This window comes from Epinephelus fuscoguttatus, linkage group LG11 (genome assembly GCF_011397635.1).
Source record: "Epinephelus fuscoguttatus linkage group LG11, E.fuscoguttatus.final_Chr_v1".
Lineage (NCBI taxonomy): Eukaryota > Metazoa > Chordata > Actinopteri > Perciformes > Serranidae > Epinephelus > Epinephelus fuscoguttatus.
In genome coordinates, this window is record NC_064762.1 from 15,217,368 (window position 1) to 15,239,291 (window position 21,924).

The 21,924-nt window shown below is 40.4% G+C and overlaps 1 protein-coding gene across 1 annotated transcript; it reads left to right on the forward strand.

Annotated features, from left to right (window-relative positions):
- The first annotated feature begins 154 nt into the window (after positions 1–154).
- On the forward strand, positions 155–21,731 carry LOC125896701 (acetyl-coenzyme A synthetase 2-like, mitochondrial). Its single transcript, XM_049589507.1, has 14 exons — positions 155–917; positions 1,229–1,325; positions 1,414–1,613; positions 2,898–3,073; positions 5,214–5,366; positions 7,257–7,404; positions 7,910–8,047; positions 11,906–11,998; positions 18,921–19,033; positions 19,514–19,640; positions 19,742–19,869; positions 21,203–21,266; positions 21,353–21,474; positions 21,557–21,731. The coding sequence occupies exons 1-14, from the start codon at positions 605–607 to the stop codon at positions 21,728–21,730; spliced, it is 2,046 nt and encodes a 681-aa protein (XP_049445464.1). The 5' UTR covers positions 155–604; the 3' UTR covers position 21,731.
- The last annotated feature ends 193 nt before the right edge of the window (positions 21,732–21,924 follow it).

Sequence of the window (21,924 nt, forward strand, 5' to 3'; positions counted from 1 at the left end):
ACCTCATATGAGGACACAGGGTGTCATGGAGGATATTGAATTAAATTCATAGAGGAAAACAAAGGGGTGAGGGTTTTTTTTTTTTTAAATATTATAATATTTATTTATTTGTTTATCTTCCTAAAAATTTTATTTTTATTCATATATTTATTTATCTTTTATTTTTTTGGCTCATTTTTTTCCTTACTTAAGTTTGCTTAATCTGTCTGCACCCGTGACTCATGCCCCCTTGTTTACAACACACACATACAAAGTAAAAACATAAACAATCAAAAAGACAAAACAACCAAACATTAACAGCCACACAAATATTGCAGAGTAGAGAAACCCCCCTTCATGCAGCACAAAAAGAAACTTTTCTTTTGCATCTTATGCTGAAGCTCAGCTGCAGCCTTCTGTGCTTTCCAAGACAAAAGACAAAAGAAAAGTGTCGGCACAAAGCTTTAGTACCGCCCTTTAACGCATCATTCCTCCAGTCCTTCCTCTGCGCACTTTCCAGGTCTTCAATCAAAGTGGAGCAACTTCCCAAACTCCGTGCAAACTTTTAATCCGAGACGGAAATGTTTTGCAAATAAATCTTCGCACAGCAGAGGAAACTTTCACTATGTTGCTGCCCTGCAGACGCACCTCCAGGTTTGTCCTCACTTCACTCGGTCGTCGGCTCTTCAGATCTTATTTCCATGTTTTGGGTCGATCGAGATGTAACGTAGCGGCGTTCATGCCGGAGGCTGCGGGCTTTGAAGGCGTGTGGGACCGCTCAGCTCTGCAGGACTTCTCCGTGTCCAACAGTGAGAGCTTCTGGGCCGCTGCTGCGCGTCAGAGACTGAGCTGGATGAGTCCTTTCCACACGGTGCAGGACTGCGACCTGAGCCGGGGCAAGATCAAGTGGTTTGAGGGAGGACTGCTGAATGTGTCCGGTGAGATTATCTGCAGATTTCACAATAACACAACCAGTGACTTGTTTTCCTGAAATAGTTGTGGTCATGACTCATGAGAGTAAAGTGCTGCAGCCAGGTCATGCTCGGAGGCAGCAGACTGTGATTGTGTTCTCTCCTGACACAGTTTTCCATGCTGCTTTTTGAGGAACACTTCTAAATACAGAACATCCGGAGACGGCTAAGGCATCATCATATAAACCAATCTCTATCAGTTACATAAAGCCAAAAGTACATTGAACACAGCATGCTGTGTGTTTGTGTGTGTCTGGTTTCTTTATGGGCGCATGCAGTGAACTGCTTGGACCGCCATGTGCACACCTGTCCTGAGAGGGTGGCCCTGATCTGGGAGAGAGATGAGCCGGGGTCAGAGGTCAAGGTAACCTACAGGTCAGCAAGTTGCATTTAATTTGAGTGTGTGTGTGTGTTATTCCTCCTTACACTTCAGGTTATGTAGTTCACTGCTATCTCTTTACAGGCAGTTGCTGGAGATGACCTGTCGCCTGGGCAACCTGTTGAGGCGGCGTGGCGTGAGGAGAGGGGATTGTGTTACCATCTACATGCCTCCCTGTCCTCTGGCTGTGGCGTCCATGTTGGCCTGTGCCCGTATTGGCGCAGCACACAACGTCGTGTTTGCAGGGTTCAGTGCCGAGGCCCTCGCAGAGCGGATCAGAGACGGTGAGACAGTGTGACTGACCCGCTGAGGCTGCGTGAGACAGATTCAATTGTGAGGCTTTATTCTTTATTCAGGAAGTTGTTACTGCAGTAATGGCTACTCTTGACTGCATGCCAGTCTGTCCTCTTCCCTCGTCCATGACAGGCTGGCATGCGTCCATCCCCTCTACACTGCCCCTCATAGAGCAGGGAAGGACAAGACGGGCAGCTCTGTTTTGAACAAGCTGAGTCTTATTAAGGTCTTTTTTCGACTCATTTTAGCAATCGTGTTATTAATGTGAACGGAGCATGAACGTGTTCCCTCAGGTGTGACCCCCAACATCTCTTTAACCTGCTCAAGAGCTACACCGTGCAAAGAGATGTACAGCCCTTGATGTGTCCTTAAAGCATGCCTGGAGCCAGATATCAGACCCTTTGTTTCAGCTTGTTTTTAGACCCTCCTGGGAAAAAAATCCTAGTTTGGGAAAAAGTTCAGGGGCGGAGCTAGACTGTCAGCACAGAGGGGGCTTAGCATTCTCAAGGGGCCCCTTCTAAAGGTCATATTAAAATTCACAGCTGTTTAACGGCTGATATATCCACAAACTGTCACTTATTTAGCCAAGCAAACTTGTGTCTGGATGCCTCTTTGTCAGAAAAGCTTGTGGCCAAGAGACGGTAAACATGAAGTCAAAGGTACAGTGTGATGGATTTAGGAAGGATATATTGGCAGAAATGGCATCTAATAAGTTTGTTTTCTTCAGTGTATAATCACCTTAAAATAAGAATTGCCGTAACTTTAGAATGAGCCGTTCGTATCTATATAGGGAGCAGGTCCTCATTCAGAGTCTGCCATGTTGTACCGTCATGTTTTTACAGGATGGACAAACCAAACACTAAAAACCTCTCCAACAGCTCCTTGTTCTCAAACACCAAACAGCTCTAGACAGGGCCATTTGCTTTTTTCATGTCAGCTGCCATAGTTAGCAGCCCCTCAACGACTAGCAGCATCACAAAAAATACTACTTTTTTTAACGTGAAACTGTTTTATTCATTGTTTTTACTTGTTTTTACAGTCATCAGTGGGTCTGTTTAATTTAGAGAATAAGAGACCTCTGTGGATAATTCAGCTCCAGCTAAAAACCTCCTGAACATCTGGATCTTAAGACATGTTTTCCTCTACTGTTTCCTTTGCTACAGTTTAACTTTGACGATAAATTGAAAAGTATGAGGTAAAACTAGCAATAACAATAGAATTAAAGATATATGTATATGTCAGCTGTCTGCTTTTTATATGCTTCACATTTTCAGCCGAGTCCAGCACTGTCATCACGGTGAACCAAGGCGTCCGGGGAGGTAAGGTCATCGAGCTGAAGAAGACGGTAGATACGGCCGTTGAAAGCTGCCCGACTGTACAGCAGGTGTTTGTTGCCATGAGAACAGAGAATCCGGTTGCCATGACAGCCAGGGACGTCGCCATGGAGGAGGTGAGAGAGCAGAAAGCCGATTAGAAGTTGATTAAGATATTAATGCTGCACTCTGTCCCCTTCCCCTTGTGAGGGAAATTCTCCTCGCTGAAGCAGTGATGGACTCAGTGTGAGGAATCGAGAGTCTCTTTAATGCATGCAGCATGGAGAGAAGACCCAAGTGTTCTCTGACAACCTTCAGAATGTACAGACCTTTATACCAAACCAAGCTCTGACCCCAGGTTGCCCTCGATGATATCAGTTCATTTCCAAGTGTCTTTGATGGATCCAGTGTGAATATGTGAAAATGTTTTAAGTCCAGTTCTTGCCAGACTTGAGCTCTGCAGAGATGCCTGTCACATTGCTGCTCAGCTGCAGACCCTGGTAATCACAGCTGTGGTTACCAGGCCAAGGATGAAAACAGCAGTCACAGCACAGGGATGCATGGGTGTCTGGATGCAGTCATCAACAACACCTGGTCTGGCCTAATCCACCGTGGCTGCTGCCAGTGTTGTCTTCTGAGATCTTTGTTGAAGTTGTTCCGCTGTGGCTCTGGAAGGGCAGCTTTGACTTTAGAAAAGATGAACTTCAGAGCATGGTTAATTGCACAATAGTGTTAAACTTTGGATTTGATGCTGTGTCAACCAGTTCCAGACAGTGATGTGGTTCTCCATCTTCAGCTGTGGGGAGTAATGTTGATTAGTTAAAAAATTGCACCGCTTCAAGGAAACAGTAGACATGGTCAGTGATATAATTGCCAATGTAGTAGTCAGGTGAGCAGTTTTTGTCTGTAGAAGTTAATATGTCAGTCATGGCCAAATGTCTTCCCCCTGATTGATGTCATACAGGGGTTGGGAGATCTCCACAAAATCATGAATCCATGGACGGCAATAGCCTACTAAGCCCAAAAAGGACATCATTTGGTTTTTCGTGCACGGCCTTGGAACATCCAAGACTGCCTGGATGCGGTCTGGACATACCCTCTGGAGTGATAATATGGCCGAGATAATGCGCTGATTGTGACCATTTTCAGTCTAAAAGCAGAGCAGAGACACGGTGTCAGCCTTGCAATTATCTTGTGTGTTGGAACACACTAAAGCCTACTTCACATTACATGATTTTCACCCCGATTTTGCGTCACGGAGACTATCGTAATCTTTTGAGTGTTCATACCCGGCGACGTGCATTTCTGTCATCGGGAGTCTCGCAAACTGCGTTACGACCTGTGTGCACACACCACACACCCCAGATAACGTGGTGACGTCACCAAACTACGTTTCTTTTTTTTTTAACTTGGAGGCGACACATTGTAAAGGCATGGGTATTCCCAGTGTTGAATCAGATCTACCTCCAGGGCCTGGGTACAAACAGGCCCAAAAAGTGACCCGACTCACTGGGACAGATGTGTTTATACCTCCAATTAACATTCACACAAAATTCACTTCTTGTTGAGCTGGTTGTATATGCAATATGTATGTTGGCACTGTTTACATATTAAGAGAGGCAGGATTGTTTTGTCTGCTCTGTCTTTGTTTCCTAATTGGATGTTATCAATTTTCTTTTTCTTTTTTTCTTTAGTTTAAGAATACTAGTGAACATTTCTTCCAGTGTGACAAATGTATAGAATGTGAATGTTCTGAGCGTAAAATATGGTAATGATTTGTTCTTTTCTTTCATTATTGTTTATCTACCTCCCTGGGGAAAAAAACTAAAAAATAATAAAAAGTTGGTCACAAAAAAAAAAAGAAAAAAAAAATTCACAATCACACTGATCTTCCCATACACATATGGTTGGATCTTATCAGGCATACACTACCTTTGAGCAAGTCATTCAGCCAGGTGGTTTGTATGACACATTCATTACGAGCAACGAGCCCCTATACGCGTGTATACTCTGAATGAGCCACCGCAAAGTTTATTTCACATTAATTCATACATACGCCCAACACTTCGGTCTTCTCTCCATGCTGCATGTTAAAGAGACACCGAGTCCATCACTTCTTCGGAGAGGAGAATTTCCCTCACACCCTGCATAAGTCAAGATTTTTAAAATGTTAGTGAGCAAAAATGTATTTTACTTTATATTCTAAAGTTGTATTTCTTGCTGTAGTTACTAAGTGTGACTTGAAGAGAAAATAATTAAAGTCATTGTGTCTTGCAGGAGATGCTGAAGGAGGATGTGGTGTGTGAGCCAGCTGCCATGCACAGTGAGGACGTCTTGTTCCTGCTTTACACATCAGGCAGCACAGGGAAGCCCAAAGGACTCGTCCACACTCAGGCTGGATACCTGCTGTACGCTGCACTCACACACAGGGTAACCATCAACCACAGCCGGCATCTGCGTTATCACACATGAAGAGGGACAAGTATTATTTATCATTATGGACTAGGACGGCCAAAATAGTGATGGGCAGACAGATTCTTTCATTGAGGTTGATCCATGTAAATGTGACGAACCTCATGAGTTTTGCAAAATGTGGTGTCAGTTTCTCAATGACGTTCCATTAACCCTTAAAGGCCTAGAACAATTTTGGTTTCACCTGACTCTCCTGTATTTATTTTGATTTCATTCTAGAAGTCAACATCAAGTGCCATACATCATTTTACTCAACCTGACGTTTCAGTCTAACTCATTTAAGTCACAGTTTTACATTTGCTTTGTCTGATAATGGATACATTAACATATTTTTTTTAAAATTCCCAAACTTCAATGAAAAATAAGTTACGTTACTCGCTTATTTTCTCCAAATGGATGGATCTGCTGTCTGTACTCCTCCTCGCTGCACCACCTCAATGTTGCAGACGACTCGTTCGCAAAAATTGACTCCAACACCTACTTGGCTGTGCCTCAACATTTTGCGGTCTTGCTTTGTGCTCTGTCATGCTAATCTTTCATTTTTGTGTGTTTTCATGCCAGCAAACACACCTACATCATCTCAGTTTCCCTCCGTGTTTGTTCAAATTTCTGAAAAAATAATACCGTAACTATTGTTGATTGATGGAGTAGATGGTGTCTTGGACCACCATAGTGAAATTTTGAACCAACTGGAACATGAGGGGTGGGACTAAGCATTCACAGCCATTGCTGTTTGACTCAGAGGACTAAACCACGTGGATTTCCTCGGCGAATCAATGCTGCAGAATATGACTGTGTAATCACGTTCCCTATGGAGGCTCTGAATGTCCAAACAAGATGTGATGTCAGAAAAGCCGAGATTCTCCACTTTTTAAAGCACGTGGGAAGGATTAGCAGTTCAAAAGTTATTTAACATTGAAGAACAAAGGCTATTTGTAGCCACAGGTGGCTGTCTCGGCCTGTGAGGGTACATGCGCCTTTCAAAATACCCAAGGTCACCTTACAGAGCAAAAAATAACATACAGAAAAGAGACATGAATTGGGCAGACACTATGCTGTTTAAAGGAGTGGGGGGGTTAAGTCAGTGATAGAGTGCATGCACCTGTTTAAATAGGTGGGATTGGTAGGATGTTGTGCTTTCAGACTTTCGAATGTGTGGGGTTAGGAAGTTCCAGAGCCAGGGAGCAGTGCAGCTGAAAGTCCTGGCACCTATGGTGCTGAGGCGTGAGGAGGGAATTGTCAGGAGACCAGCAGAGGAAGAGCGCAGGGAGCGGGAGGGGGTGTACTCAAATGTGGTATTTGAATAATCTGGAAAATGAGTTCCTGTTTATATTTGTCACCTGATTGTTTCCTTTGCTCTTCCTTGAACGCAGCATGACGCCATAAAAGACTTCTTCTTTGTCCATGTTGTTTCCACATTACAACTTCAATCTCATGAACGCACCAAAGTTGGAAGAACAATATGAGGAGTATGTGGGTGCACGGTTGGCCTTGGTTGGCGAAAGTCTTGACTCGAGTCGGATTTAATCGGTCCCCCCTCATTCATTAAGTGCTGCTGCTGCACTAAGTTACAACACGTCAAGGATTCTTGAGCATCCAGATGTTCGACAGGCTTACCTGCTACACACCAGATACTAAAGAGTCATTTAAAAGATTTAAATGCTCATTTTCGGCCATTGCTAGGCCAAAACGTCATAATCCTGTGTGAAATCTCAGCCTGATCCTGGCATGAAGTTGGCACTACACTTACATCTTGAATGTCTTATTTAGGAGTATAAAGGTAACAAAGTACTGCATCTTCTTCTCTTTTTATTTAATCGTCCCGTCAATCTTTCCTCTCCTCATCAGTATGTCTTCAGCTACCATGACGGAGATGTGTTTGGCTGCGTGGCAGACATTGGTTGGATAACCGGACACAGTTACACTGTCTACGGGCCGCTGGCCAACGGGGGAACCACTGTCCTGTTTGAGAGCACTCCCATTTACCCTGACCCAGGTATGAACATCAGCGAACGCATGACTGTATCAGAGTGGACATCAATCTGAATCTCAAAATGATAAATGGAAAAGAAGATTTTTATTAGCACTAATATTATCATCATAATGATGTTTTTATGATGATGTTAACAAAGTTTTATGTGTCTTTGTGGAGTTTGTTGGCAGACGTCCTCTAAGTATTGGAGTCCTTTGCCAAGAGCTTTGCGTGCTCATGTCTCTGTCTATGAATAAGTGTTTACAGTTGAACTTGAACTTGGACATACCTCCACACTAAACACACTAAAATTAGGACTTCTGTATACACAGTCGTCATGTGGGTCAGCACGCACTCGCTGTTATTGTCAAGAACAACATTAAGGATTACATTTGTTAAGTCTTCAGTTCTCAGGCTACTGATTTAGGGTCATCTCTGTTTACTGTTTTAGATTTTCAGTATTCTCTTAAAACGTGGTAGTGCATCTCTTTGGACCAATGCTAACTTTACAATGTTTTGTTGTTCACAGGAAGGTACTGGGAGATGGTGCAGAGACTTAAAATAAACCAGTTTTACGGAGCTCCCACAGCGCTCCGCCTGCTGCTCAAGTACGGGGACCAGTGGGTGCACAAATATGACCGCTCTACCCTGAAAACCCTCGGCTCTGGTATGCCAAACATGATACTTAGAAATACTATTATTATCACAAGAGCTTACCATAAAGGGAAACCCGGTTCTTATCTGTGTCTAGAAGTGATCACATTCTCGCCTTTTTGGTTGTGTTAGAGTCCATCAAGTAACAAAATTAATCAGGCAGTTTAACCAGATTATCTGCACTTTTTTGGGCAGTGAAAACAACGTGAATTTTTAGAATTATTTTGTCATGTTCCCGGTCTAGGGGAATCTAGACATAACATGCTGTGACTCCCCACTCTTCCCACTCCCAAGGAAGGCTAGTGGTACAATATCTCAGACAACAAAGAAAGCAGTTTATTTGTCTTCAGAGTCGAGCAGTGCCCAAAACAAGAAACAAAAATAAAGTAATGTACCTTAAACTTACCTAGCAAAAACAAATGTGAAACAACAAACCATTTCCTAACTTAAACTTCTACCATATGAAACAAGAGAAAAGGACATGGCAATCCATTCATCCATCTTCATCCACTTATCTGGGGCCAGGTCGCAGGGGCAGCAGGACAAGCAAAGCACCCCAGACGTCCCTCTCCACAGCAACACTTTCCAGCTCCTCCTGGGAGACACCAAGGCGTTCCCAGGCCAGACGAGATATGTAATCCCTCCAGCGTGTTCTGGGTCTGCCCCGGGGCCTCCTGCCAGTGGGATGTCCTTAGAACACCTCCAGCTGGAGGCACTTAGGAGGCATCCTGATCAGATGTCCAAACCACCTCAACTAGCCCCTTTCGACATGAAGGAGCAGCGGCTCTACTCCGAGCTCCCTCTGGATGTCCGAACTCCTCACCCTATCTCTAAGGCTGAGCCCAGACACCTCACAAAGGAAATTCATTTTGGCCGCTTGTGTCCGTGATCTCATTCTTTTGGTCACTACCCAGAGCTCATGACCATAGGTGAGGATTGGGATGTAGATGGAGCAGTGAATCGAAAGCTTTGCCTTCCGGCTTGGCTCCCTCTTCACCACAGCGCAGCGCCTGCATTGCTGCAAAAGCCACACCAAACCGCTGATCCATCTCATGCGCCGTTCTACCCTCACTCATGAACAAGACCCCAAGATAGTTGAACTCCCTCACTTGGGGCAGTAAATATCCCAACCCAGAGGGGGCAATCCATCGGTTTCCGGCAGAAATCCATGGCCTCAGATTTGGAGGTATTGACTCTCATCCTGACCGCTTCACACTCGGCTGTGAACTGCCCCAGTGCCTGCTGATGGTCACGGTGTGATGAAGCCAACAGAACCACATCATCTGCAAAAAAGAGAGAAGGGCTTCTCACTCTTACTAAAACTACTTAAAGATGCTCTATTTACAGTGCAAAGCCAGTACAAAACTCACCTCACCTACTCAAAACTGACCAAAATACTTTCCTAAATAACAAAGTTATCCAGAACACACACTAGTTAACAACGTCGTACGTTTTTGCCTGCGGGTACTTACAAACAAAATCTACATTCACAGAGCAAGTGCTGGATTTGTTGGAAGCAGTAGAAGGAAAAGGAGGGAAGAGTTTCTATCAGCTGCCGTTTAAAAATCTTCTGTCATGCACTGGACCAATCCGGTGACAGCAAACTCTGCAAATGGTTCAATCAGCAAAGCCCCACCTGGCTGTTAACATGCAGTCACACTCATACACATGCACACACTCTGAGGGGAGGAGAGAGACATCACTGACACACAGACATCCCTGAGACAGATCAAGCGGCAACCTTCAGGGCTGACGACTGAAGCCAGTGCTGAATTGCCAAAAACTCCAAAAGTAGCAGTGTTACATAACATTGCTCTGCTCAAGTGCACACATACATGCACTGTATGTACATGTGTACCGTACATGAACACACACACACACACACACACACACACACACACACACACACACACATGCATAAAAGGCGGGAAAGTTTCCACCCTCTTGGCTTCTGTATCAAACCAGATGTTTTCCTCTCAGAGTTGAGCATATGATTTTAGGAGCAGAGGCATGAACTTAATCTTAACTTCAGCCTTTTTTTCTTAATATTGCATTATAAAAAACATTATTAACACCATGTAGAAAAATGAGTTGGGAATCATTTCAACTCTGCTTTATGTTTGTCAAAATGCTCACATAAGTCAGGAATAGTTTGGATACATTTTAACCACAGAATGCAGATGTTATAACCGTAGCTGCCAAAAGATCCACGTTGCAAAATGGGTCACAGTCGTGTAGAATCAAATCAGTCTTTGTACTTCCCACAATCAGATCGACCTCCAGCCAAACACATGCAAAATAGAAATTCAGTCTTCAATTTGTCTTTATATCAAACACAGAGAAATAGCAAATAAAATTGTTTGTAAAAACTATGATTTGTGAAAGTAATTATATTGTCGTCTTGAGATTTCCTGCCCTCCCCAGTGATTATTATATAACATACCAGAGTGTAATAATGACTGTTAACTGACTAAACTGTGGCAGAGTACATTACAGTGACAGTATAATTACAGAAACTGCACCGGGTGTGACACAACAAACTGCAGTTCATCGACTGGCCACTGGGGGCTGGTTGCAAACAGAGCAAAGTCCCATAGAGCCCCATGTTAAAATGCCCAACTTTACAGCTAAAATAAACATGGTTTTACAGCTTGGTGCAAAAAAAACAGTTTTGATCTCTATGGCTTATTTCAAGTTCAGCATTATTAACTTGACGTCCTTACCGTGTTATGAGGAGCTGGGGCCCGCTGCCTGGAGCCTGTCAGAGATTTTTCTTGTACAAATATTGGACAGATAATCATTATTATTATTTTTCCAGTCTATGAGACAGATCAGTGAAAAAATACAAACACATATGTCCAAAAATAACGACCTGGGTCACAATAATTTATACACTTCATCTATATATTTTATAGAACTACTTCCCAGTTCAGTTTCAGCCTTACATACGTACCACAGCCTTGCATGAACTCAGCTTTTGAATGCAACACAGAGTAGAATGTATATAGTATGAAACAGACACTTCTGGCTCCCACCTCAAAGTAACCTGGTCAATATAATTGGGTTCAGATAGATTTTGATTAGCATAATACACAGTAACCTTAAGTATGATCACAAATAGGACCAGGAGTGTAAAAGTTTAATGGAATTTTCTTTGCATGTGCTAATAATGTTAATATTTAAAAGCTGACGTCACAAAGGTATTCACAGTACATTGTCTTCCTGAGTGTAAAGACACATGTGAAGCATCACTCTGACAGTTGACTACACAAATTCCTTTCCTTTGAGCACACACAATACTGAAGGTTTATTGAAAGCCGAGCCTGGCTGGTATGTCAACATGCCATAGCAAAGCCCAGTGTACAAGGAAATCAAACACACACACACCTGTTTCCTTGTATCATGAAGCTGAAGTGTTAAAACCAAAGCTCAAAGAATGTAAATCCACCTCCTAACAAACAGAGACAACCTTTTTACATGTATTTTTACCTCCGCCAAGGAGGTTATGTTTTCGCCGGCGTTGGTCTGTTTGTTTGTCTGCAAAATAACTCAAAAAGTTCTGAACGGATTTTGATGAAATCAAATGAAAATGAAATGTTGATAATAATAATAATAATAATAATAATGGGACAAGGAACAGATGATAATATTTTGGTGGTGATCAGTTGAAGTGAAGTTGATAAAATAATAAAATGGCGGGAAATCCGAGCTGCTTGGCGGAGGTCTGCGCTCTCCGAATGCTTTTCTAGTCTTCAGTGTATCATTGCATATTTTTTTCTGGCAAAATATGTATAAAATGTGCACTGGACTGAAACAAATACTCAGTACATAAATACATTATCTCATTAAAGTTGTTCTTGTCTGTGTGCAGTTGGCGAGCCCATCAACACTGAAGCGTGGGAGTGGTATCACAGAGTGGTTGGGGACGGACGCTGTCCTGTGGTGGACACCTGGTGGCAAACAGGTAACTGGAAATACACTGACGTGTGAGATTTATGAGCTGCTGCTTGTCAACACGGACACATTTAAAGGGATTGTTCAGATCTGTTGAAGTGGGGTTGTATGAGATGCTTATCCATAGTCAGTCAGTATGTTTATATGACATTAGAGAAAATCGATTTGTTGTGTTAGTCTGACTAAAACTGGACTTTTAAAATAAATGTAAACATGTTAGTTTGATTAAAATTGTACTAAATTGAATTTCTCAAAGTCGGATAATGTGATTGGGAGTCACATTACTCCTGCAAGTAAGTCAGTCAGAGCCAAACTGGCCAAGGCGCTCTGTGCATGCTCCAATTTCTGCTCCGAACTTTGACTTTGAAGTCGAAAAGCATTAATTGGTAACAGAAGAAGAAGCCAGTAAAAACATGGTGGTATCTACATTTGAGTAGTACATTTTTGGACGGACAAGGAAAGACAGTTCATACTGTCAGCTGAAAGAGTTAAATATTTTAAAAAACATGGATAGGAGGAAAACATGGAATGGCGACCTGTTCAAAATAGTGGCGGAACAGCTGGACGACACTCGATTGTTTGGGCTGTGATGTAAAAGGTCAACCAGAAAAAGATTTAATTCAAAAATGCTGAAAAGAGGCATATTGCCATGTATCGTAGTGAAGTCTGACCTATTTTGGCCAACAGATCGATTCCCCTCCCGTCCTTGTACAGTATTCTGGAACAAGGACAGTAGTCCAATTAAATGGCCTAGTCGAGCTACAATCATAACTGTGCCTGTAAACGTACTGAGTGTATTACCTACAGTAGATGGCAGTCTGCATGCTCCCAGTTTGGAGGAGCAGGCAGGAGTATCGTCATGATGCTAAGCAATGGACTGCTGTGGATGGGGGACAGCAGCAAAACATATTTTACCCCACACACACACACAAAAAAAGAGACTTGAAGTGTACGCTATATTGAGAAAATTTCACAACTTTTCCTTGCCGTCAGCTTCAGTTCTCCATTTGTGCTCTTATCAAAGCCACCAGACTCCACTTACAAAAACAGTAATTTTAGCTCACTGAACACAGGAGCACGGGAACACACAGTAGATTGGTAGATTGTTTGTCACTGTGCAACTTTAGTGAAACCAGGCTAACTATTTAAAACACAAAAATTACACAAAAACAGAAACAAACTAACTGATCAAGGCAGCAGTAGAACAACAACTCCCGTGTTCAGCCATGTTAAATCACTAATTTTCATAATGGAGTCGGTCTGACTTAAGGGTAAAGCAGTGAAATAATTCTAAATGTAATATTCACTTTAAAGTGATTTTTTTAGGTGGAATATTTTTTAGTTAACTAAAATATGTTTTGCTGCTGCCCCCGTCCACAGCTGTACATTGCTTAACTTCCATGATGGTACACCTGCCGGCTTCTCCAAACCGGGGGCATGCAGATCACCTTCTACTGCAGATAATACAAATTATTCGTTGTTTAACAATCTCAGCAGTGATGGAAGAATTTATTAATGACATTTTTTATAATCAGTTGGGTCATTTGTTGTGTACAAATCCTACAAAACCAGAAAATTGCGAGTTGATAATTCTATCAATTCAAACTTATCAAAAGATGAGATGAGATACGATTAGATAAGATAGGATAATCCTTTATTTGTCCCACAATGAGGAAATTTGCAAGAGAGACCGACTGAATGGCCGATTTTACATTACTGACATATGTAAGTATAGATGTTGCACAATTAACAATACTGATATTGCACCTGAGTGATTGGTCATAAAATATCAAAGTTATTATGCATACATTGAACCAAGTTTTGTGCCATGCTGCAAGTCTTACCGCAGCATTTCACAGCTTGTTATGGCAGTAAATCTTCCTTGACCACAGCCACGTCTACAGGCACTAAAACGGCCCGTCAGTCAGTCTTAAAGGGGAGAGCAGCCCGCACTCCCCCTCCAAAAGTAGCAGTGTTACATAACATTGCTCTGCTCAAGTACACACATACATGCACTGTATGTATGCGTGTACTGTACATGAACACACATGCATACACACACACACACACACACACACACACACACACACACACACACACACACACACACACGCATAAAAGGCGGGAAAGTTTCCACCCTCTTGGCTTCTGTATCAAACCAGATGTTTTCCTCTCAGAGTTGAGCATATGATTTTAGGAGCAGAGGCATGAACTTAATCTTAACTTCAGCCTTTTTTTCTTAATATTGCATTATAAAAAACATTATTAACACCATGTAGAAAAATGAGTTGGGAATCATTTCAACTCTGCTTTATGTTTGTCAAAATGCTCACATAAGTCAGGAATAGTTTAGATACATTTTAACCACAGAATGCAGATGTTATAAGCGTAGCTGCCAAAAGATCCACGTTGCAAAATGGGTCACAGTCGTGTAGAATCAAATCAGTCTTTGTACTTCCCACAATCAGATCGATCTCCAGCCAAACACATGCAAAATAGAAATTCAGTCTTCAATTTGTCTTTATATCAAACACAGAGAAATAGCAAATAAAATTGTTTGTAAAAACTATGATTTGTGAAAGTAATTATATTGTCGTCTTGAGATTTCCTGCCCTCCCCAGTGATTATTATATAACATACCAGAGTGTAATAATGACTGTTAACTGACTAAACTGTGGCAGAGTACATTACAGTGACAGTATAATTACAGAAACTGCACCGGGTGTGACACAACAAACTTGTCCTTCATCAGCATATAACCTCTGATGTGACTGCAAATTACGACTATTCCTGTACTAAAGTATCTTATGTCGGGATATAATGACACCGTGTTTGAAATCAGCTGTTTTCACTAATAAAATCAATTTTGAGGATGAACACAGGACCCAACTGACACCGTGCTTCATCCTCAGTCCCTCCAAATTAGATTGAGTAATGACCAAATGGACCAAAGCTGCGTTAATTACCATACAAATGGCAAAAATCCATAATTAATGGATGATAATTAAACATTAGAGCATCATGAGCTTGAGAATTACAGACACAGATATGACCCAAATACCCTACTTCAGTAAAAAGGATAATATTATGTTATTTTCCTGGACCAGTGTTTCCAATTAGGACTAAGTGGCATTATTCATAAATGCCATTTGGTTGATCTGGGAGCAAGTAGCCTGTTTAGAGAGAAAATTAGATTTTGATCCGCTGTTGGCATACGGCCTTCATGTTGGATCATACTGGATGAGAGAGGTGAGAGGATACTGCAGGACGGGACATTTTTATGGCATACTAGATTTGGGAATTTGTTTATGACATTTTTATGATATTTTAGTGGCATATTATAGTAAGATTTTTATGGCAAATTATATGACTTTTGTGCCTACTATATAATTCAATCCTTTTTTTATTTGATAAGACTTGGACTAATTAATGGACGATTATTAAACATCAGAACATCATGAGCTTTAGAATTGCAGACACAAATATGACCCAAATACCCTACGTCAGTAAAAAGGATTGTATTGTGTTATTTTCCTGTACCTGTTTTTCCATAATGTCGTAAAAAAAAAAAGTCAGAAAAAGTCATACTATCGTATGCCATTCCAAAGTCACAGAAAATTGTGTGAAATGTCATTGAAATGCTGGATAGTTTAGTATATCGTCCAAAATCATGAAAAAATGTCACAGTATAGCATGTCGTTTCAAATCATGAAAAACGTCATTGTATAGTAGTAGTCATAGTCATAGTATAGTATGTCATCTCAAATCATGAAAAAACATCATAGTATAGCATGTCGTCTCAAATCATGAAAAACGTCATAGTATAACATGTCGTCTCAAAATCATGAAAAAATGTCATAGTATAGCATGTCATCCAAAATCATGAAAACATGCCATAGTATAGCATGTTGTCCAAAATCATGAAAAAAGTCATAGGATAGCATGATGTCTATATTCATGAAAAAAAGTCATAGAATAGCATGTCGTCTCAAATCATGAAAAAAGTCATAGTATAGCATGTCGTCCGAAATCATGAAAAAATGTCATAGTATAGCATGTCGTCTCAAAATCATGAAAAAAGTCATAGTATAGCATGTCGTCCAAAATCATGAAACAAATCATAGTATAGCATGTCGTCCAAAATCTTGAAAAAAGTCATAGTATAGTATGTCGTCCAAAATCATGAAAAAAGTCATAGTATAGCATGTCGTCCAAAATCATGAAAAAAGTCATAGTATAACATGTCGTCCAAAATCATGAAAAAAGTCATAGTATAGCATGTCGTCCAAAATCATAGAAAAAGTCATAATATAGCATGTCGTCTCAAATCATGAAAAAAGTCATAGTATAGCATGTCGTCCGAAATCATGAAAAAATGTCATAGTATAGCATGTCGTCTCAAAATCATGAAAAAATGTCATAGTATAGCATGTCGTCCAAAATCATGAAACAAGTCATAGTATAGCATGTCGTCCAAAATCATGAAAAAAGTCATAGTATAGCATGTCGTCCAAAATCTTGAAACAAGTCATAATATAGCATGTCGTCCAAAATCATGAAACAAGTCATAATATAGCATGTCGTCCAAAATCATGAAAAAAGTCATAGTATATAGCATGTCGTCCAAAATCATGAAAAAAGTCATAGTATAGCATGTCGTCCAAAATCTTGAAACAAGTCATAATATAGCATGTCGTCCAAAATCATGAAAAAAGTCATAGTATAGCATGTCGTCCAAAATCATGAAAAAAGTCATAATATAGCATGTCGTCCAAAATCATGAAACAAGTCATAATATAGCATGTCGTCCAAAATCATGAAAAAAGTCATAGTATATAGCATGTCGTCCAAAATCATGAAAAAAGTCATAGTATAGCATGTCGTCCAAAATCTTGAAACAAGTCATAATATAGCATGTCGTCCAAAATCATGAAAAAAGTCATAGTATAGCATGTCGTCCAAAATCATGAAAAAAGTCATAATATAGCATGTCGTCCAAAATCATGAAAAAAGTCATAGTATAACATGTCGTCCAAAATCATGAAAAAAGTCATAGTATAGCATGTCGTCCAAAATCATGAAAAAAGTCATAATATAGCATGTCGTCCAAAATCATGAAAAAAGTCATAGTATAGCATGTCGTCCAAAATCATGAAAAAATGTCATAGGATAGCATGATGTCTATATTCATGAAAAAAAGTCATAGAATAGCATGTCGTCTCAAATCATGAAAAAAGTCATAGTATAGCATGTCGTCCAAAATCATGTAAAAAAGTCATAGTATAACATGTCGTCCGAAATCATGAAAAAAGTCATAGTATAGCATGTCGTCCAAAATCATGAAAAAAGTCATAGTATAACATGTCGTCCAAAATCATGAAAAAAGTCATAGTATAGCATGTCGTCCAAAATCATGAAAAAAGTCATAATATAGCATGTCGTCCAAAATCATGAAAAAAGTCATAGTATATAGCATGTCGTCCAAAATCATGAAAAAATGTCATAGGATAGCATGATGTCTATATTCATGAAAAAAAGTCATAGAATAGCATGTCGTCTCAAATCATGAAAAAAGTCATAGTATAGCATGTCGTCTCACGTCATGAAAAAATGCGGTAGTATAGTATGTCGTCTCAAATCATGAAAAAAGTCATAGTATAGTAGTAGTCATAGTCATAGTATAGCATGTCGTCTCAAAATCATGAAAAAATGTCATAGTATAGCATGTCATCCAAAATCATGAAAACATGCCACAGTATAGCATGTCGTCCAAAATCTTGAAAAAAGTCATAGTATAGCATGTCGTTTCATGATTTTGGACGACATGCTATGCTATGACTTTTTTCAAGATTTTGGATGACATGCTATACTATGACATTTTTCAAGATTTTGGACAAGTCATAGTATAGTATTAGTCATAGTCATAGTATAGCATGTCGTCTCAAAATCTTGAAAAAATGTCATAGTATAGCATGTTGTCCAAAATCATGAAAAAACGTCATAGTATAGCATGTCGTCCAAAATCATGAAAAAATGTCATAGGATAGCATGATGTCTATATTCATGAAAAAAGTCATAGAATAGCATGTCGTCTCACATCATGAAAAAATGCGGTAGTATAGTATGTCATCCAAAATCATGAAAACATGCCATAGTATAGCATGTTGTCTCAAAATCTTGAAAAAACGTCATAGTATAGCATGTCGTCCAAAATCATGAAAACATGCCATAGTATAGCATGTCGTCCAAAATCATGAAAAAATGTCATGGTATAGCATGTCGTCATAATATGTCAGTCACAGTATGCAATAAAAAATGTCCCAAATGAAAAAGTGATTTTTGGAGGACATTATTCCAGAAGTCTAACAGTTACAGTTGATTTGAACAGGATGTCAGTTTGTAATACTATTGTGGGATCATCTGTTGTGTCCCACTGTATTATGGTCCCCTCTGCTGTTTCCGGCACTGTTGCCACCAACACTCACAGTCAGATTACCAAGGTCCCAAGGTCCAAGCTAACCTAATTTAATTTACTTAGTATGGCTGTAATTCCACAATCTACATCTGTAGCAATGAGAAGGTCTTAAGCTAGATTCACAAACTGTCAGTCATTTACATTCTCCTACTGTCCCCTTCATTTCACTTTTTTCCACTCTGCTTTGGTGCATCGTCAGTGCCCTTAAAACAGTCATTTGCAGTCATGTATTTCTTCTCACGTTCCTCTCAATCTGTATTCCTCATACAGTAATTCTTCTTACCTGTTTCTGAAGATGTACATCTCAAGTGGAAACAAGTGGGATCAGGGATGTCAGGGAAAAAAAACAACAAAAAAATGACATATTGTTGGTTCTAGTCTTTTTATTGGATTTGTTGACAGTAAAAGAATAAATAACAGCAGCTTTATAATCTGTCTTGTTTTGCTGTATTCTCAGAGACAGGTGGCATCTGCATCACCCCAAGGCCATCAGACCCAGACGCAGAGATTGTCCCAGGAATGGCTATGAGACCTTTCTTTGGCATTAAGCCCGTGCTTATGGACACTGAGGTGTGGGGTTCATCTCTGTATGTGTGTGTGTGTGTGTAGGATGCTGTCCCTGAAAATGTTGGATGGCTGGGAACGACCCAGAGGGGAGGGTCAGATTAGGATTATAAAGTAGTCACCAGCTGGGTCATTTTTGATACCCACCCTGCTCTCACCCGTCAGTCCCGCTGTGTGCGTGCCAAACCTCCTATTAAAAATCTGTCACACTACTTTGTGGCTTTTGAAATGCACAGATTGTGCAGACAGTTGGAGCGGTGACTCTGAGCTCATCTCTGTTCCTCTCCCTTGAACAAAAACACACACAGCATTAAGAGAGCTCCCGTTTTCCCAGGATCTGATGTGACAGTGTATTTTTTAGTCTTGTCTAGTTGTTCAATCAGTCTTTGCAACCAGACAATGCTGAATACAACATGCATTTCTTTTTTGTTGTTGTTGCACTTGCTTCTCTCTAACATTTATCACTGTTTCTTAAACTGTCTTCAGGGAAAAGTGCTGACTTCCAACCACACATCTGGAGCTCTGTGTATAGCTCAGCCTTGGCCTGGTATGGCCCGAACCATTCATAACAACCACCAGAGATTCATTGAGACCTACTGTCTGCCTCATCCTGGTACAGTATGATGTGTTCAAGATGAAACACTATTTCTTTTTATGGTGTTTTTGTGAAGAAATAAACCCTCAGTCTCTACATCTCTATATTTGTGCCAATAGGTTATTTCTTTACTGGCGATGGCGCCTATCGCTCCAAGGAGGGGTATTACCAGATCACTGGCCGCCTCGATGATGTCATCAATGTGAGCGGTCACAGGATTGGGACTGCAGAGATAGAGGATGTGGTGGTAAGGTCAATGATTAAGTCTTTGAGCATTGCTTGCTACATTCATAAGAGATGATACAAACTGTAGTTTATTAGCAATGACAGCATTAATCTCTGACAGGAATTTGTTTTAAGTTACAGTAGGTTTATGTGTCTTGTTAAAGTGCCTGACAATGGAAAATTTAGATTTTTTGCGGCTTTATATTATCAAGATATTTTATTTTTTAGCAAAATTGGCATACCTAAAACCATGTTATTAGCAGGGCTAACTGGTGACAAAAAGTTCTCAAAATAGCAAATATATCAACAGCTGAAAATGTAAGTTATGAAACTATATTAGAAGTAATACGAAAAATGTTGACATCTTGGAGCAAACCAACCACTACACCCTCCTACCCACTTCCACATTCACGCGGCGGGTCTGCCACATTAAATGCTGTCCCAAACCAACTGGCAGGGAGTGGAAGTGGGTAATAAAACCCTACAACTGTGAGCATGCATTGATGCTGACCTGCTGTCCATGTGCAATGCCGTATTGTGTTCGTCATAGAAGACACTTAGTACAAATTTGGTTCCATGTGACTATCCTTACAAATTTAATAACTTTAAGCTCAAACTAATATAGATAATTTAATTTTGTCTGAACAACTTAAAGCTTACATTGTATTGAGGATCAAATGTCCCCTTCTTTAGAAAATGGTAGACGTGTTTTTTTTGATGACAAAGAAATTAACAAAATAAAAATGCCACCAATGAAGATTGACAAAATTTTTATTTTAATTTAATAATTTTAATGACAAAATAACACAGTAACATTCAGGTAAACAATAGCAGCACATACAGTAAAGATCAAATAGGAGTGATAAAAACATATATGAGGAATAAAATGGTTGTTAGCGGTAAAATTGTAAAAGTTTAAATCGTCTTCATGGTTACCAAAAGTTACAACAGTTCCTCTTTCCACTGGAGAAAGGGACGTTCGTGCAAAAAAAAAAAAAAAAAAAGTCACTGTACTGTACCTACACATTAATGAAGGGTCCTTCATCCAGTTGTGAAGCTTGCGACAGAGTTACACTCCCTGACGGAGGGGGAGTGGGAAGGGTCCGGTAAGGGAAAGGCCAGTAATTTCAGTTTCATTAAAGGGACACTAGTACAATCTTGATTGGTAAATAGCACTACAGGTAAGAGGAACATTTCTTAAGGGGGATTTTGGGGTGAACTGTTCCTTTAAAAGTCTTGCGAGGCACTTTCTTCAATAATTAACCAAAGAGACATTCATGTTTTAGCACTTTAAAAAAAAAAAAAAAAAGTCCCATAAAGTGGGCAGACGATCCTGATTGTGATTTCTGTAACAGAATCAATGCTCCGCGGTGGCTGAATCTGCCGTCATCGGATACTCACATGACATTAAAGGACAAGGTGAGCAAGAAATCTCTCTTCAGGGTTGTGTGTTAGCAACATTAGCTAAGAACGTCCATCATGGTTAAGACTTCTCTCGTTGTCAGGTGTGTATGCCTTTGTGGTGCTAAAAAAGGATGTGGATGTTCAAGAGGCGGACCTGTCTCGGCAGCTCAATGCTGCTGTATCTAAAAAGATTGCTAAATACGCCTGTCCCGACGCCATTCAGGTAATTCTGTCTCGCCGACTTTAACTTGTAATCAGACATTTAAGACTAACCTGTACTCAGCCACGTCATGTCATTCTCACAGTTTGCCCGGCGGCTGCCGAAGACACGCTCAGGTAAGATAATGCGCCGGGTGCTGCGGAAAGTGGTGGAGCGAGACGTGAACGAATTGGGTGACCTGAGCACGCTGGATGATCCTGCAGCAGTTCAAGAGATCATTAAAGGTCACCGTGAGCTCTGTAGTAAACAACAACCATGATGATGTGCTTACTGAAAACATTTTCATCTAAAGAGGAAAATGAATGTGATGCTTGTTGCTCTATTTCACTTAATCATCGTATCAAAAATGATTTTAAAGGCCAATATTTTTGTTTTTATTGTACATGACTTTTTAATGAAATCAAGTAAACAACTCTTTAAAACCGTACGTATAATCCACACATGTACTCTGCT